Here is an 18333-nt window from a genome sequence, read left to right as displayed (position 1 = left end):
TCATCAAGCTGTTGCAGTCTGTCTTTTCCTTCCTCACTTGAACTTTTCCCTTTCTACCATTTACATCCCTCAATCATTTGATGTCACCAGGTTCGACTTCCTCCAGCTTATTGGACAGCTTCCTCGCCGATTTCTGCTGCTTGGGGACTTTAATGCACACCATCCCATTTGGGGCTCTTCCAGAACCTATCCGAGAGGTGCCCTCTTCGCTGCCATTCTTAATCAACTTAACCTTTTCATCTTTAACACAGAAGCACCCATGTTGCTTTCAGACTCGTCGCACTCCTATTCCCATTTGGACCTTTCCTTCTTCACTGCCCGTCCTGCACATCATCTTGAACGGTCCGTTCTTTCTGACACCTACTCGAGCGACCATTTCCTGTGTGCTATCCATTTGCTGACTCCTACCCCACCTCCGTGCACATCGAAATGGCAGCACACTAAGGCTGACTGGAGACTTTACCCCGCCCTGGCGACCTTCAACGAACATGATTTCCACAGTTGTCACAGGTGGAATTTCTTACAAACATTATCCTTACCGTCGCAGAACATTCCATTCCTCACACTTCCTCTTTACCATGCTGTGTCCCAATCCTTTGGTGGACTGAAGCCTGCTGTGATGGAATTCGCATTCTTCAGGATAACCAAAAAGGTAGCTGAACTTCATTCACTAGTTCTTTTAACAGTTTCACCCCCCTCTTCCATCGTGTGCACCAACTTCCGATGGTTCTCTGGGAGCAAGATCCATTCCCCAATTTTCATCCTGACAGTAGCAGACAGTATCATCGTGTACCATATTGCTATCTCCAACACCTTGGGTCGCCATTTTGCAGAAATTTTGAGCTCCTCCCACTATCATCCTGCCTACCTCTATTGGAAATGGGCAGAGAAGACTCAGGCAATACCCTTCTCTTCTCAGAATCGTGTGTGTTACTGTGCTGCCTTTACTATGTGGAAGCTAGCTCACGTTCTCACTTCATCTCAATCCTCTGCCCTGGACCAGACACTGTTAATTTTCAAATGTTGCAGCACCTTTCTCTTGTGGGCAAGCACTTTTTGCTTAATACGTACAACCGAACCTGGGCAAGGGGCATGTTATTAAGCCACTGTTGTGAAGCCACTGTTATACCCACACCTAAGCCCGGTAAGGACAAACAACTTCCTTCTGGCTATCACCCACTTTGTTTACCCATGTCATGAATGGTTTTCTGTGGAAATCCCAGACTGGCTGTGTTTTTCAATTTGGAGAAAGCCTACGACATTTGTTGGGGACTAGTATCGTTTGTACTCTCTACACATGGCGCCCACTTCCTGTCTTATCATTTGTTAATGTGACCTTCCATTTTCTGTAGTTAAAGTACAACTCAATCCATGCAAGGGGAAGACTTTTAATGCCATACTGTTTTAGCTTCCCCTCACAGAATTTTTTAATCTAAACAGTCAAAGGCTTTGGCAAGATGACAGAGGGGTTAATTTCCACTATTTAATTCTACTGGAATTGAATTTGTGAGATATTATGTTGGATTCTCAGTATAGAAGCCTTTAGAGAAGTCGAACTGTGTTGTTAAAAAGTTATTCTCTGAATGGTGGTTCACCATTCTAAGTGGATTTAGGTTGAAATACTATGCAGATGAAGAGGCTTACAAAGGCTGGAATAGGCTGGTGAGATGCACCAAACCAGTAGCTGGATGAAGACCACTACAGCAGACTTCAACTCAGTTTATTGATTGAAATCCAGCTCTTGCCGAAATTAGGTCTCTGTCTCTCTCTCTCACTCTCTCTCTCTCTCTCTCTCTCTCTGACACACACACACACACACACACACACACACACACTCACACACACACACACACTCTTCCTTCTAGCTACCACTCCATCTCTCTTACCAGTGTGTTCGCAAGGTGATGGGACATATGATTCATGCCCGGATGATATGGTGGCTCGAGTCTCACAATTTTTGATGAATGCACAGTGTGGCTTTCAACACGGCATTCTGCAGTGGACCGTCTCATTATTTTGCCCATCCATGTCATGAATGGTTTTCTGCAGAAATCCCATATTGTCGCTGTGTTTTTCGATTTGTGAGAAGGCCTATGACACCTGCTAGAGAGCTAGTACCCTCCATACTCTTCACATGTGGGGCTTCCATGGCCACCTACCCTGTTTCCTTCAGACATTTTTAAAAGACTGAGTTTTCGAGGTGCATGAAAGGTCTGCCTTGTCGGACACCTTTATCCAGGAAAATGGTGTGTCTCAGGGTTCCATTCTGAGTGTCATTCTCTTTGCTATCACCATTAACCCTATAATGGCCTGTCTCCCACTGGGCATCTCCGGCTCCCTTTTTTTTGATGATTTTGCCTTCTATTGCAGTTCTCTATGAACCTGTCTCACTTAGTGGCATCTTCAGCAATGTCTTGATTGTCTTTACTCCTGGAGCATCAACAATGGCTTTCGCTTTTCCACTGACAAAACTGTCTGTATGAATCCCACGAATGCTGACTGCAAATTTGTATGTCCATCTGGTTATTTGACCTGTTGTGCTGCCATTCACAAACAGCATTCCAGGAGGTGTTTTCCTACAGGATAACACTTGCTCACATACTGCTGTTGTAAGCCAACATGCTATAGTGTGTCAACATATTGCCTTGGCTTGCTCGATAACCAGCTCTACCTCCAATCGAGCACATATTGGACGTCATCTGATGACAGCTTCAACCCATCCACAAACATCATTAACTGTCCTTATATTGGCCAACCAAGTGCAACAGGCATGGAACTACATCCCACAAACACACACACATGACACATGTACAACAGCGTATCAGCATTTACATTTACATTTGCAGTGGCTTATCTCACACTCACATTGATCTCTGATCCTGGAACGTTAATCACTTTACATACATTGTCTCAACAAATATATTCCTGGTATTTCATTACTCTACATTAATTATTTTTGGGTGTTGCAAATTTTTCCGTCAGTGTACCTGGCCTTTCTTTAACCATCCCTGGTGCAATGCAGAATTCTCTTCCCAGTAGCGAGAAAATGCCGTTTTTCCAGTTTTTAAATCAGATAAATTGCCTCTTCAAACGGACAGCTGTCGTCCAGATTGTTTACTCAGTGTCCTGCAAGTTACTTGAACATATGGTTAGTCGAAGGCTGTATTGTGTCCTTGAATCCCCGGATCTTTTGGCTTCGATCCAGGGTGCTTTTCGCCAAGGGCGCTCTACTGAAGATAATTTAGTCCACTTGAAGTGTGCTATCTGAACAGCTTTTGCTCAGCATCAGTTCCTTGTTGCAGTTTTCATTGATCTGCGTGTATATCTTATGATACCACATGGTGCCATAACGTCCTTTCCACCTTAAAGGAGTGGGGCCTCCATGGCCCACTCCTGATTTTTATCCAGAACTTTCTTCCATGTCACACTTTTTGGGTACAGGTTGGTGCCTCCTGTAGCATCCCCCCCCCCCCCCCCCTGCAGGAGAAGGGGCTTGCACAAGGTTCTGTTTTGAGTGCCACTCTCCTTTTTGTGGCTATCAATGATCTGGCGGCAGCTGCATGGCATATGGTGTCCCCATCTTTCCTGTTCATCCACGACGGCTATTGCTGGAGGCAGAATGCAGGGAGCAATACACCAAGCACAATCCTGGGCTTATACTCATAGCATCCATTTTTTGCCTGCCATGACCTATGTTATGCATTTCTGTCATTGCGTTTTTTAGGACCGGTCTTAGATGCCTAGTTGACATGGGTTCTCCGTCTTTGTCAACTAAAGCAGACATGTAGGTCGCACCTGAATGCTCTTCTATGCCTCAGCGACACTGACCACGGTGTGGTCCACTCTACTTTGATATGGCTGTATGCAGCATTGGTGAAGTCACACCTAGATTACAGGAATCTCTCATATGACTTTTCATCAGCTTCGACATTACGTCTGGATTCGATACACTATTGTGGGGTAAGACTGGTAACAGGTGCCTTTGGACTAGGCAGCAGTTCCACTATTGTGGGTTCTGCACCATCAAAAATTGATGGCAGCTGCTCACCCATAGTACCCTAACTGTCATCTCCTCTTTCCAGATACGAGATCTACCTCCCAAATCGGCAACACAGATCTGGGGTTAAGATCACCAAGTTAGAGTCTTGGTCCAGCACACAGTTTTAATCTGCCAGGAAGTTTCATATCAGTGCACACAATGCTGCAGAGTGAAAATCTCATTCTAGAAAAAGCTTTATCTGTAATTCTCTTTATGTATTGGCTATTTTCTTCACATATGGGGGACATGGTCTCACCTGAAAAGTGAAAGCAAGCCTGTAAAAGAAAGGGAAGGGGGGGGGGGGGGGGGCTGTTCTCAATTCTTGAGCAGTGACCCTCTTGTTTTTTTTTTTTTTTTTTTTTTTAACCTTTGCAATTTGGGTGAGTTTATGTTCAGTCCTTGCACCCAATTTACTCTTTCATCTACCTACTTTTTTTCAAATCAAGCAGAACGATATTTATGCCCATTGCTTAATACCTGTTTGTATAACTTACAATGCTGGTATTTATGAATTTTTTAGCATTTGACTCCGGAAAGACCATTTTTCTTTGTAGTGAGGTCTTGCCAACAGCAAATTTTCTGGATGGAAAGTCGCTCAATCTGCTCATATACTTTAAAATTTAAAAGTAAATCTAGCAATGCTAGAATGTATACAAAATACTGATATACCCATTTTCAAGTTGTTGTTTAAAGATTCGCGACTTTTAAAACTTACGTAGATTATCATTTTGATGATAGAACTTTACATAAGAAGTTATTAACAACATTGTGCATATCACATGATGAACAATTGAATGACTAAAGCAATGTTATCAACCCTCATTCATTGACACATGTTATAAATTCATCGAAACAGTGAAGTTCAGAGCTGTTATAAAAATTTCTGAAATTAAAAGTATACATTGCCTAATGAATGTATTATTTTGATGTGAAAGAACACAATAATTATTATTTTTGGAATGTAATAATTCACTATGGCTTCATTTTAATTCTAATAAGTTTCGCACTGTAACGAAACATTGTCTAAATGCCTCTCTCTCTCTCTCTCTCTCTCTCTCTCTCTCTCTCTCTTTCTCTCTCTCTCTCCCTCTCATTTGTAATAACTTACCGCTGTTATTTTGTATTGGTATTGCAGTCATTACATTAAAATTGGCTATATTGATTCTGCAATTTATACTATTATGTTATTGCTAAGAATTGATTTAAAGAATAAACGTATATATTTAATTGTAAGATATTGTAAATTTATACCACTGGAACTCTTTCAAAATATTTGATTGCGTAATACTGCCAATAAATACAATGACTTTCTTTCATCTGTTTATAATTGTAATAGATGTTGGACACTTTGACTCCAAGTATGTTATACAGAAACACAGTGATTTTTTACAAAAGGCAAAACTATGTGTTCGAAGAATTGTGGAGAGGAGGGTACGTGATGTATTTTAAGTAGGTTATAAAGAGTAACTATAACAACAAAAACAATAAATTATTGATAAATTTATTTAATTGAATAGATAAAAAATCTACTCACCAAGCGGCAGCAGAACATACACATAAAAGACAGTGGCTCTTCCAGACAGAAGCGTTGAAGGGGAAGGAAGAAGGGTAAAGGAAAAGGCCTGGAGAGTTCCATGAAAAGGTGTAGATTTTGGGAAAGTCACACAGAACTGCGGATCAGGCGAGAAATAGAAACGACACATGTCATATACCAGCTATTATGTAAACACTGTTCAGCTTTCTACATCTGCATGACTACCACCAAATTATCAGTTAGGATAAATGGGCATAGGCGTAGTGTATATACTGGGAACTCGCAATATCCTGTTGCAGAGCATGCTCTTCAACATGGCATACGTGACCTCGGCACTTGTTTCACCACACATGCCACCTGTATTCATCCGCCAGACACCAGTTTCTCAGAACTCCGCAGGTGGGAACTAGCACTAAAACATGTCCTTGGTTCTCACCACCCACCTCGCCTTAATTTACGTTAATTTCTCCTGTCTCAGCTATTCTTCACTGTAATTACTCTTTGCTTCACTCCGTTTTAGCTTTCTACATCTTTCATTGTCTTTCCCGTCTGTTTTCACTGCCCCCTCCCACAGCTGTTGCATACAATACACTTAGCTTCTCACTCTTATTAACTCATGTACAGTTTTAGTAGTAATCTCTGTCTTGCATATTACCCTGTCTTCCACCCTTAAGCTCTCAGGTTTCCGAATCTTGCCCGATGCACTCCCCAACAATTAGTCTCTCCTTCTCATCCTGTACGGTAAGTCACCCATGACCCATGTTTCTGGGTAACTTTCCCAAAATCTACCCCTTTTTTTAGACCTCTCCAGTCCTTTTCCTTCATCCTTCTTGCTTCCCCTGCAACCCTTCAGCCTGAAGAAGGAGTCACTGGCTCCAAACGCTTGCCTATCACAACAGTGTTTTATGTGTGTGTTCTGCCATTGCTTGGTGAGTAGATTTTTTATCTATCGAATTAAATGATTTTATAAAGAGTACCTGTGTGTGATGTTTTTATTGGTATACAACTTGTTATAAACAAAACTTATTTTTACCATTTAATATGTTTCCAGATATTTACCAGTGGTAAAGATGAAATTGGGTTGATTGTACTTGGTTCTGACAAGACACAGAATCCACTTGGTTACCCAAATGTGAGTGTGGAATTTCCTCTTGCACTGCCTACATGGCAGATGATATCCATTGTGGAGAAAGCTTTACATGAAAGTGAAATAAAAACAGATTGGATAGATGGTGTTGTTGTTGGCATGCAAGTCTTGAAAGATGAGCTAGAGTAAGTATTTAAAGCTGTCTGTTTCATGACATTCCTGGAACATGTTCCAGAATGTGTGTTACACAAATCACAGCGACATAGTTGTGACTTTATAAATTTGAATCAATATGTTTTTGTAATGAAAAGGAAACAGAAGGCACAATACCTGCAGAAATAGGAATTTTTTTGTGTGATTTTACTGTATGATGTTTTTTACAGTTTTTCAGCTCAATAATTAAGGAGGTATTGATACAAGTCTTTGCCAAAAACCCATCTGTCACCTACAATTCCAGCCCTGTCACTGGCATTCCGTACCCCACAATATGACTGGGCCACTATGAAAGCAGCCACATCATTGTCAAATTCACTGAAACTACTGCATAGCAATTTGCTTGAGTATGGCTGCAGTTGTGGTCTTCTGTTTGGTTTAAGCACTGCATCAATACCTTCTCTTTATAGCACTCAGAGGTCGCGATCTGCGACTGTTTTTACAAGTGGCAAGAGAACTTTTCCTCTAGTTGCTTGTTTTGTCACTGAAAGATGCAAATATTTTAGAATGTAGTGCCCTATGTATATCTGTTAGAATAGCCACAAGGTCTGAAAGTTATTTTCAAATGATTGAGCTCTTCTACAGAGTATTGAAATTCACAGATACTTCCAACCTGGTCCACCAATGTCTTACATACTCCTCTTCCTCCATGGATTGTTTCCAGCATTTGGAGATGAAACATTAGGAAGCAAAACGTGCCTTATAACCAAAATCTAATGAACATATAATTAAATTAAACAAAGATGTAATGTTGCACTCTCAGGTAAGACTGATCTTGAATGCAAAGCAAAAGTGGAAATTAAATGTACGCTGCAACATTCATCTCAGTTTTTGTTATTGAAATTATTCACAGTGCCATAGGGAGAACTGAGTTTATGTGTTTTATAGAGTCAGATACACACTGTGGCACAGGGTGCTGTCCGTTATTCTCCTGACTATGATGTCCAGGAATGGTAGTCTTCCTTCTTCTTTGGTCTCCATAGTGAATTTGATTTTGTGGCGTGTGGAGTTCAGATGTACAAAGAAGTCAAGAAGTTTGTCTCTTCCATGAGGCCAGATGACAAGTGTGTTATCCACATAACAGAAGAAGAAGAAGAAGATGGATTTCCATTTGGATGACATCAGGGCCTCTTCCTCGAAGTGCACCGTAAACATATTCACAATCTCTGGTCAGAGTGGGTTGCCTATTGCGACTCCATCTGTTAGCAGGAGGGGGGTGTGCCACGAGTCAGTGAAGTGGGAAAGTTGACCAAGTAATATGTGTGACGTGTCATACCTCGACCGATATTGAGAACAGAATAAAAAATTCAGAGGCATTACTTTTCAGCACTAACATGCATATTCTGTATGCAAGAAAGCCGGTTTCTCATTCAGAAATTCTATTTCAGTGTTGGTTGTGTACACAAAGACCGTGTTAAGCATAATGGAAGAAGGAGAAATGTTTATCAGCATTCCAGATTTGGCAGTGGCAGGCTCATGGTCTGGTGAGACTCTGGTTTATTGTTTCACTATATTGCTGCTTGCATTGCTCAGAATCTCATTTTGTGCGAACATAGAATTGGTAGGTTCAGGAGGGCCATGCTAAATGCCTTGCAGGGCCTCCGTAGTGCCATCCAACTAGCACCTGAGAGGGCAGACAAGTGTTCGCTCATGCGTACATGATCCTGCAGTGAAGTTGTGTACATTTAGTCAGGAAGTGGGCTTGTATACAGTGAGACAAGTATCCACACATACAATGTGATGGCATCTGGAGCAGCACAGACTGTCAAGCCATTAATGCAGCTCTAGAGAGAGTTGAACTGACAGCGGTGCAACTGACAACAATGCCAGACACAGGAATGGCACTGTGTCATTGTATCAGATGAGTCTCGGTTCTGCAACATCGTCACAATTGATGTACTTGTGTGTGGAGGCTCTGATGCCAACAGACCTGGCCAGATTGTACCTGTCATTCACATGCAGGTCCAGCATGTGATGTGATGGTATGGGGTGCAACTGGATACATGTCACAACCTCTGGTTCACATAGCCAGTAATTTGGACAGCAGCCATTGCATTTGTGTTTTGTTAAGGCCTATCGCTGTACCCTATTTTCAAGGGCTCCGTGATGTTATCTTTTAACAGGATAATGCAAGACTTTACATCACCTGATCTGTACTGAGCTACCTCGATACAGAGAGTGTTCCACTGTTGCCGTATCCAGCATTTTCTTCAAATCTGTCACCTGTGGAGAACGTCTGTTCACAGGATGCCAAGAGATGGGTATGCCACCAGTCGCCAGCCACCAGTCACCAGCCACTACAGTTGGAGAACTCTGACATATGACATACAGTTGAGTAGCATGAAATGATGTACCCACGGCTGTAATCCAACCTCGATTTGATATCCAGTGTGATGAGAGCTGTTCTGCTGTTCCAGTTTCAATACTGAAATTCATATATTATTTTTATGCTGTCCTAACCAGACTGGACTGTGGTGTCATACAGCATAAAATATCTTACAATGTGTTGAATCAGTGATGAGAAGTGTAGAACAGCCAGCAGGGGAAAGATGTTGACAATTAGACAGCTTTTATGTAGAACAGCAGTACAGTGTTTCACAGTGCATAATGCTTCCGCAGATTGAGAACAAAATGTGTGGTTTGCTTTCATCCATTTTCGCAAACATAGCCTTGAAAAATAATGTTGACATTACTGTGCATTTCACTCTGAGGCATATTGCACTCTGAGAATGTTCATCGAATTCAGTTACTTTGTATTATATTTCAGCAACAGTGACATAATAGCAAATTGGACTGTATGAGTTTTTATGGATAATTTTTCCAAAGACACACTACCATTTCTTCAGATTTATTTAATTTGGGTATAAATCCTTTCCAGCATATATGCTGTACACAAAATGTTGAACATAAAATGTAGCTATCTGCTGATTTAACATCTTGCTGAGTATACCAGTACAATGTTTTGTTGTAACAAATAGTTCAATGTATTTTACACACTTATAAACTTATTTATACAGTTATAGTAATTTATACCATTACATTTATGTTGTACCTTAATGTTCTGGAAGACGATATTATAAGGAACATCATACTTTTCCTGGATGATAGAGTTGTCTATGATGAATTATTGCCTGAAAAAAATCTGCACAAATTTGAGTCAGATCATAACATTTCAAATTGCTCCAAAGATAGGCAACTGAGTTTAAGTTTTCAGAAATGTAAATTGGAGCACATCACAAAACAAATAAAAGACAGTATTGTATGACTACATTATCAAATAATCACAGTTTTAATTGGTCAACTCATACAAATATCTGGATGAAATGAAATGGTGACATAGACTCACTTGTAGGCAAAGCAGAATGCAGACTTCAATTCATTGGTAAGATACTGGAAAATGCAATCAGTCTATAGAGGACATTGCTTACAAAATACTTGTGTGGCCCATTCTAGAATATTGCTTAAGTACGACCCATAACAAATAAGGCTAATGGCAGACATTGAATGTATACAAAATAGTGTAGCATGATTGATCATAGATTTATTTGATGCATGGGAGAGCATCAAGAAGCTACTAAAAATTGGAAATGCCAGACAAGTGAAGATAGACGCCAAATATATGACAAAACCCAACTTATGAAATTTCAGGAACCTGTATTAAGCGAGGTATTTAGGGATTATACAATAACTACATATGTATCACTCCTATAGGGACCATGAAGGCAAGATTAATTACAGCATGCACAGAACCATTTTTGAATCATTCTTCCCACACTCCACATGAGCATTGAATGGGGATAAACCATAATGTGTGGTACAACAATGTACTTTGTCGGACAAACCCACAGTGGTTTATACAGTGTGCATGGAGACATGGAATCAGTTGACAGTAGCTGGGTAATGGTTCATATTGATTCCCATTTCCCTGTTGCAGTAGGTGATCTTATGCCTCTAATTATTTTTTCATTGCTATCTTAACTTGCATTCTCCAATTCAGTTTATTAACCCTTCTTATCTCTTTGTATTAGGGCAAATGTACAATTAACTTTTAAGGAATTTGTATTTTCAATTTATCAACTGGAGTTTTGTTTCATATGCAGCAACAATGTTACAAATTATTTGTTTCAGTTTCTTTAGAATAATTTGCTGTTTCACAGGTGCCTTGAAGAAAATAAAAGATCTCGAAAGTGTCTTAATGACAACCGATGGCCTCATGTTGACAAGACAGCTTGTTGCCTTGAAGAGGGCAGGGCTTGACGGTCTGAACATCAGCTTAGACACCCTGCAGTCCCAACGCTACAACCAGATCATGAGGAGGAAAGGCTGGAAGCGTGTCATGGCTGGCATAGATCTAGCCTTGCAACTTGAATACAAACCTGTGAAGGTATTACTAGTGCAGCTGTCATCGCATGCAGACTTTCATAAACAAAAGATATAAATCTGTTGTTAAGAATATCAATACAAGAATCACCATTTTAAAGCAGTACGCCCTCACCCTCACCCCCATCCCCGCTCCCACCCTCACCGTTGTCTCCACACTGCAGCTGTAAGTGAAGGAAGGTATATTAAGACAGAAGAAGTAAATTTTAGCTGACAATGCTAACAGTTTCGTAGTTTATACAACATAAAAAAGTATGGCTTGCAAGTTTACCAATTATTGTCAACATGAGGCCATCGGTTGTCATTAAGACACTTTTGAGATCTTTTATTTTCTTCAAGGCACCTGTGAAACAGGAAATTATTCTAAAGGAACTGAAACAAATAATTTGTAATTGGTATCTTATATTTTCCTCCCAAGAGAGCATTATGAAACTCAAGATCTTTACAGTTTCTCTTTTTTTCTTTTGTGTCTTTAGTTTAAAATAAGTATCCTCTATTGTGGTGCCATTTTGAAAAAAATACTCGATTGTTTGGAAAAATTATTCTTAATTCTATAGTCACACTTTTGTTGTATCTAAGTACTACTGGTTTCAGTAGCAAGTACCAGCATCAGTTCATCTTATTATCAAAAATTTCTTTGCAAAATAAAAGCTGACCATTGTGGCCAAGCGGTTCTAGGCACTTCAGTCCGGAACCATGCTGCTGCTACGGTCGCAGGTTCGAATCCTGCCTCAGGCAGGGATGTCTTTAGGTTAGTTAGGTTTAAGTAGTTCTAAGTTTGGGGGACTGATGACCTCAGATGTTAAGTCCCATAGTGCTTAGAGCCATTTGAACCATTTTGCAAAATAAAAAGCTTCTGTACAACTGCAAACTAGACATACCATTTTCAGGGTGCAGTTCACATCTATTGAAAGCACAACAGTGACCTTTACTTTTAGTAGATAAGACACCTACTGGGGTAAGTGACTTGATGACTGCACACAAGAAGTTGTCATTTATTCCATATGTAGCTACCATGTAGACTCACTTTTTTCGTATTTGTTTGTCCTTACTCTTCCGAAAGGTTAAACCTTGTCTCTGCAGCCACAGCTTCCTCTCTTCAGCAGTTGTCTTCATCTCCATGTGTGAAGAAAATCCCATTCATTGATCACATTGTTTAAGTAGGATGTTCTCAGTCATCCCCTTGTTTTCTTACCTACGATCTTGCCTTCAGAAATGTTTTTTAAAAGATTATCATCTCCAGTTAAGTGTCCAGTGTATTTTGCTTTGCCCTGGCCTATAACTTTCAGTGGTTTTTTCTTCTCTCCTATTTCCTTTAATTTTTCCGTCAATGCAGCTAGTTCTTGTACTTCTCCTCCAGAACCACATTTCAGCAGGTCTGAGGCGAGCTTCCTTTGGCTTTTCTAATGTACAGATTTTGCATCTGTGTAACAGAACACTCCACACAAAGGTCTTTACAAATATTTTGTTAATGTGGAAGCTGATATGTTTATTCAGTTGCAGCTTCTTCTTATTTTGGAAGGAATTCTTCACCTGTGCTATTCTTTTCTTGAATGCCTTGAAATATTGATTGTTTTCTTGCAAAAAGCTACTGAGATATTGAATTTCAGTTGCTTTCTTGAGTTGCTCATTGCCTGTTCTTGTGTCAGTCCTACCTCCACCTCCTTTCTTGTCTGTAGCCATAACTTTTGTCTTCTTTGTATTCATTTTTAGCTTTAGTTTTACCATTTCTAGATTTAAGGCCTGAAACATTTTATTTAGTTCCTACTTTGATTTACTATTGTGATGTCATCAATCTGCAGTGTATATGCATCCAATTAAGTTTCCATATCAACATCATGCTCCAAAAACCACCTAACTGTGTGTGGCAGGGGGTACGTCTCATGCCACCAACTGATCCCCTCTGCCTTGTTCCACTTGTGAACAGTGCTTGAGAAGAATGACTGTCAGTACACTTCTGTATTATCTCTAACTTCTCAAATTTTCTTCACGTGATCATTTCGTGAATTGTATATGAGAGAAACTATTATGTTGTCAGACTCTTCTCGGAAACTACTCTCTCGAAATTTGGGTAGTAAATCTTTCCGCGATGCACAACTGCACTCTTATGGCATCTACCACTGGAGTTGCTGAGCATCTCTGTAATGATCTCACAGTGACTAAATGATCCTGTGACAAAACACTCCGCACTTCGTTGGATCTTCTTTCTCTCTTCTGTCAGTCCTACTGGGTAAGGACACAGGGGTAATTTACATTCACTTAAGATTCTTCCTGTGGATGTTAGTCTGGCATCTGCTTTTCTATTGCAGTTTTATGTGGTCATTCCACTTTAAGGTTGCTCTGGATAGTTACTTCTAGATATTTTATGGTAGATTCTGTTTCCAGCAATTTGTCATTAATAGTGTAGTTGTACAGTATTGGATTTCTTTTCCTGTGTGTGTGTGTGTGTGTGTGTGTGTGTGTGAGTGATATGTTACATTTATTTATGTGCAGGGTCAACTGCCAGAGCCTGCATCATTCACCAATCCTCTGCAGGTCATTGTGCAAATTGATACTGCCTTCTGTTGTTGCTACTTTCTGATGGACAAGTGAGAGTACCTGTGAACAATATTAAGGAGCCTCTGACACTTTCTACTGGATCATTTATATTCATTGTAAATGTAATGGTCCTATCACATTTCCTTGGAGTATTCCAGAAATTACCTTTTGATTCTTGTCATCTTTTCTTTGTTGTTGTTATTACTTCCTTGATGAAAATATTAAGGAAGTAAGGTGATAGAAGGCACCCGTCTCTCACTGCCCTTCTGGTTTTCCTTCTTTCATATCCGGTTCAGTACTCTGACTTTTGTATATACTCAAAATTAATCATCTGTCCTTCCACTTTGGACATTACTTTAAGGAATGATGATATAATGGTAATCTGTTTAATAAACAATATTTTAACGATACACTTTGCTTTCCAATCATATAGTGGCTTGATGATGGAATTTGATACTGAAATTAGTAATCATTAGACAAAATAAAAGTGAAGCTATAATAAAAAAAAGTAATATTTTGGATCATGTCAGTTGTTGTTCCAAACAACAGCATGTCAGGAATAGGTTCAAATGGCTCTGAGCACTATGCGAGTTAACTTCTGAGGTCATCAGTCACCTAGAACTTAGAACTAATTAAACCTAACTAACCTAAGGACATCACACACATCCATGCCCGAGGCAGGATTCGAACCTGCGAACGTAGCGGTCACTCAGTTCCAGACTGTAGCGCCTAGAACCACACGGCCACTCCGGCTGTCCAGGAATAGGTACTAAATTATTTGTCCGCTGATGACTTCACAGCTTAGAACACTAAAACGCAAATGTTAATTGTTTGTTATGTGCCCTGGCAGAGTTCACAACTGTTTACAGCTCACGATTGGTTGTTGGAGATTGGGCGTTACTCACATAGTGTATTTAGTGCACAGTGCAGAAAAAGGCAGTGTCCAGAAAAAAAAAACAAGTGTAAAGGCAAAAGTTTCATGACAGGATGTTGTGTCACCATACTTGGAAGACAATTATAGCCAAAGACAGAAATTTAAAAGAAACTGGCTCATTTGAGCTGCGGAGACCTAGTCGAGGATTCTCAGTAGATAATTGTTAGCACAGTAGAATTTATAAAGAGAAAATGTCAGTTCATGTGAGGTAAGGTTGATTGGTAAGTACCTATCAGCTTTCTCATAAAACTCACAATTTGAAGAATACACATCAAGGAAAAGGTAGAAGTCCAACAGTGTCAAATCTAGACAATAATATCGATCATCCAGCAGTTTTGCAAAATCCCCAGTTGTACTTACTTTACTTACTTACTTACTTACTTACTTACTAACTTACTCAGATTTGCTGTGTACCATACAAAGAACTGGTTTCACAGAGTTCACTCAATCAGCTGCCAAGTTCTCACCTTCCTCCAAGTTTGTGTCCATGCATTGAAGATTCATTGCAAAAGTTCCAGGTGTTAAAAGGTCTTCCTGTACATCTGTATCTGTCCATTGATTTCCACAACAGTGTTGATTTTGGGATTCTTCCACCTTACATGCGTAGAACATAACCTGCAATCTTCAGTCTTCTTTCAACAATAATTACGTGCAGGCTGTGTAGACCTCGTATTCTCAGCACTTCATCGTTTGTAACTTGGTTGGGTTAACATCTTCAGAATTCATCTCTAGCATTGTTGGTGAAAAATATGGAGACTGTGTGCTGATTTTACTGATATTTTCCAAGTCTCACACATATAAATGATAAAGGAGTACAGTCAAAGCTTTGTTGACATATTACAGACCTAATTACCATATGGACTGATTTTCCAGTTCTGCTGGTGATTTCTGCATCTGTGACCTCATTATTACATATAAAGCTACCGAGATATGGCAATCTGTCAACATCTTGTAGTATCTTCTATTGCACTGTAATCAGGGAAGAGACGAGTAATTTCCACTTACTTTGCACATTCTGTTTGTGCAATTGAAAGGATACCAAATAAATTAAAAGGGCGGTGCACAAAATATGTCAAAACTCAGCTGCAGAAGCAATGAAAAAAAGCATGTCAAAATTTAAAAGAATGCAAAATCTCCAAGATTAGCGATGTTTTACTGAAGCTCGAAACTTAGGGTGGGTTTCAGTGCAAGATGTGTTTAATAGTTCCCATAGTGAAACTTCATTTTGAAATCTGGAAGAAAATCCAAAGAGGTTCTGGTTGCATGTGTAGTACACCAATGGAAAGACACAACCAATACCTTCACTGCTCAATAGCTGTGGTAATGTTACTGATGACAGTGCTACTAAGGCAGGGTTACTAAACACGGATTTCTGAAATTTCTTCACCAAAGACAACAAAGTAAATATTGCAGTATTCAAATCAAGAACAACTGCAACTGTGAGTAACTTAGTAGTAGCTCTCCTCAGTGTAATAAAGCAGTTATGTTTCTTTCAGAGAATGCTGATACAATAGCTCCTTTAGAAATCATATATAGCTGCTCATTTGATAAAGATCCATACCTAGAGACTGAAAAGTTGCACAGGTCACACCAATGCTCAAGAAAGAAAAGAGGAGTTATCTATTAAATAACAGACTCATATCACTAATGTTGATTTGCATTAGGATTTTGGAACATATATTGTGATTGAATATTATGAATTATCTCAAAGATAATGATTCATTGATAAATAGCCAAGATAGATTCAGAAATATCGACCTTTTAAAACACAGCTAGCTCTTTAGTCACACAAAGTAATAAGTGCTGTCGACTGGGGATCTCAAATTTATTCCATATTTGTAGATTTCCAGAAGACTTTTTGAAACAGTTCCTCACAAGCATTTTCTAATCATATTGTGTGCCTATGGTGTATTGTCTCAGTTGTGCAACTGGATGTGTGGTTTCCTGTCAGAAAGGTCACAGTTCATAGTAATTGATGGAAAATCATCAAGTAAAACAGAAGTGATATCTGAAATTCCTCAAGGAAGTGTTATAGACCACCTGCTGTTGCCGATCTACATTAACAATTTAAGAGAGAATCTGAGCAGTCCTCTTAGATGATGCTATCATTTACAGTCTTGCAAATCATTTACTGTCTTGTAAAGTGATCAGATGATCAAAATGAACTGCAAAATGATTTAGGCTACGTATCCATATGATGCAAAAAGTGGTAACTGACCTTAAATAATAAAAATTGTTATGTCATCCGCATGAGTAGTAAAAGGCATCTACTAAATTTTGGTTACATGATAATTCACGCAGATCTAAAGGCTGTGAAGTCTACTGAATACTTAGGAATTACATTTACAAATAACTTAAATTGGAATGCTCACATAGATAATGCGGTGGGAAAGCAAACAAAAGACTGTGATTTAATAGTAAAACATTTAGAAGATTAGGATTACTAAAGAGACTATCTACAACTATACTTGTCTGTCCTCTTTTGGAGTATTCTGCATGGTGTGGGATCCTTACCAGATAGGACTGACAGAGGACATCATTTAAAAGTTCAAAGAAGGGCAGCTCATTTTGTATTATTGGCAAACAGGAAAGTGCATGCCACAGATATCGCATGTGAATTGGGGTAGCAGTCATTAAAGCAAAAGCAATTTGCTGGAGCAGGTTCTTAAAATTTCAATCATCAACTTTCTCCTCTGAATGTGAAAATATTTTGTTAGAGCCCTCTTACATAGGGAGAAATGATCATTGTAATAAAATAGAGAAATCAGAGCTTGTACGGAAATATTGAAGTGTTTGTTTTTCCTCAAATGCTGTAGGGGAGTGGAATGGTAGATAAAGAGGTTGAGGGTGGTTCTCTGAACCCTCTGCCAGCATTTAATTGTGAATTACAGACTAGTCATGCAGATATAGATTATGTAGATAGGCTTTCAATATTGTGCACTGATTCTCTAATTTTATACATTGCTCAAATACTTTCGTGGCGCTTTGGAGTGACCTCTTTAAAATAACACTTTACCAGTGTTCTTAATATGTATTTTGGTAACCAGGTTGATAAGAAGTTACAACAATACTCTCTTATTACTCCCCAGTTTTGGGTTTTGTTAATGAACAAAATCGCCACAGTGTTCCATAACAATTACGGGCTGAAGTTTCCTGCTGATGGAACCAATATGATTTTCTGTGTTTCTGAGCATACAGGTTGTGTACGCTGTTTGGAGTCTGGTGTATGCTGAATCAAATGTTTTTATTGTTGTGATCTTCCATCTGAAGATTGGTTTCATGGAGTTGACCATGCTAGCCTATCCTGTGTGACCCTCTTCACCTCTGCATAACTACTGCAGCGTACAATAACTTGAACTTGCTTACTGCAGTCAGTTTTTGGTCTCCTACAGTTGTTACCCCCATTATATTCACAGAGGACCACATATTGTGGAAATTGCATATTGTAATGTAGGATGCAATAATAACGTACGGAAAGTTTCTGTTGAAAATTACGAATTATTTAGGAATAAAGGAGATGGCTCACCAAAAGGCAGAAGCACTGTCTCATCGATAGGCACATGAACAAAAGATATGTAGAATGAGATTTTCACTGTGCGGTGGAGTGT

At 39.4% G+C, this 18333-nt stretch overlaps 1 protein-coding gene across 1 annotated transcript in view; it reads left to right on the top strand.

Moving 5' to 3' along the window:
- Nucleotides 1-5341: 5341 nt before the first annotated feature.
- Nucleotides 5342-18333, top strand: part of LOC124554930 (molybdenum cofactor biosynthesis protein 1-like) — a 61887-nt gene continuing 48895 nt past the window's right edge. The window contains exons 1-3 of the mRNA XM_047128627.1: nucleotides 5342-5470; nucleotides 6625-6845; nucleotides 11002-11257. Coding sequence (XP_046984583.1) covers nucleotides 5342-5470; nucleotides 6625-6845; nucleotides 11002-11257 — 606 coding nt within the window. The remainder of the gene's footprint in view (nucleotides 5471-6624; nucleotides 6846-11001; nucleotides 11258-18333) is intronic.

This window comes from Schistocerca americana, chromosome X, assembly GCF_021461395.2.
Source record: "Schistocerca americana isolate TAMUIC-IGC-003095 chromosome X, iqSchAmer2.1, whole genome shotgun sequence".
Taxonomy (NCBI): domain Eukaryota; kingdom Metazoa; phylum Arthropoda; class Insecta; order Orthoptera; family Acrididae; genus Schistocerca; species Schistocerca americana.
This window is presented reverse-complemented; position numbering and strand designations above follow the sequence as displayed.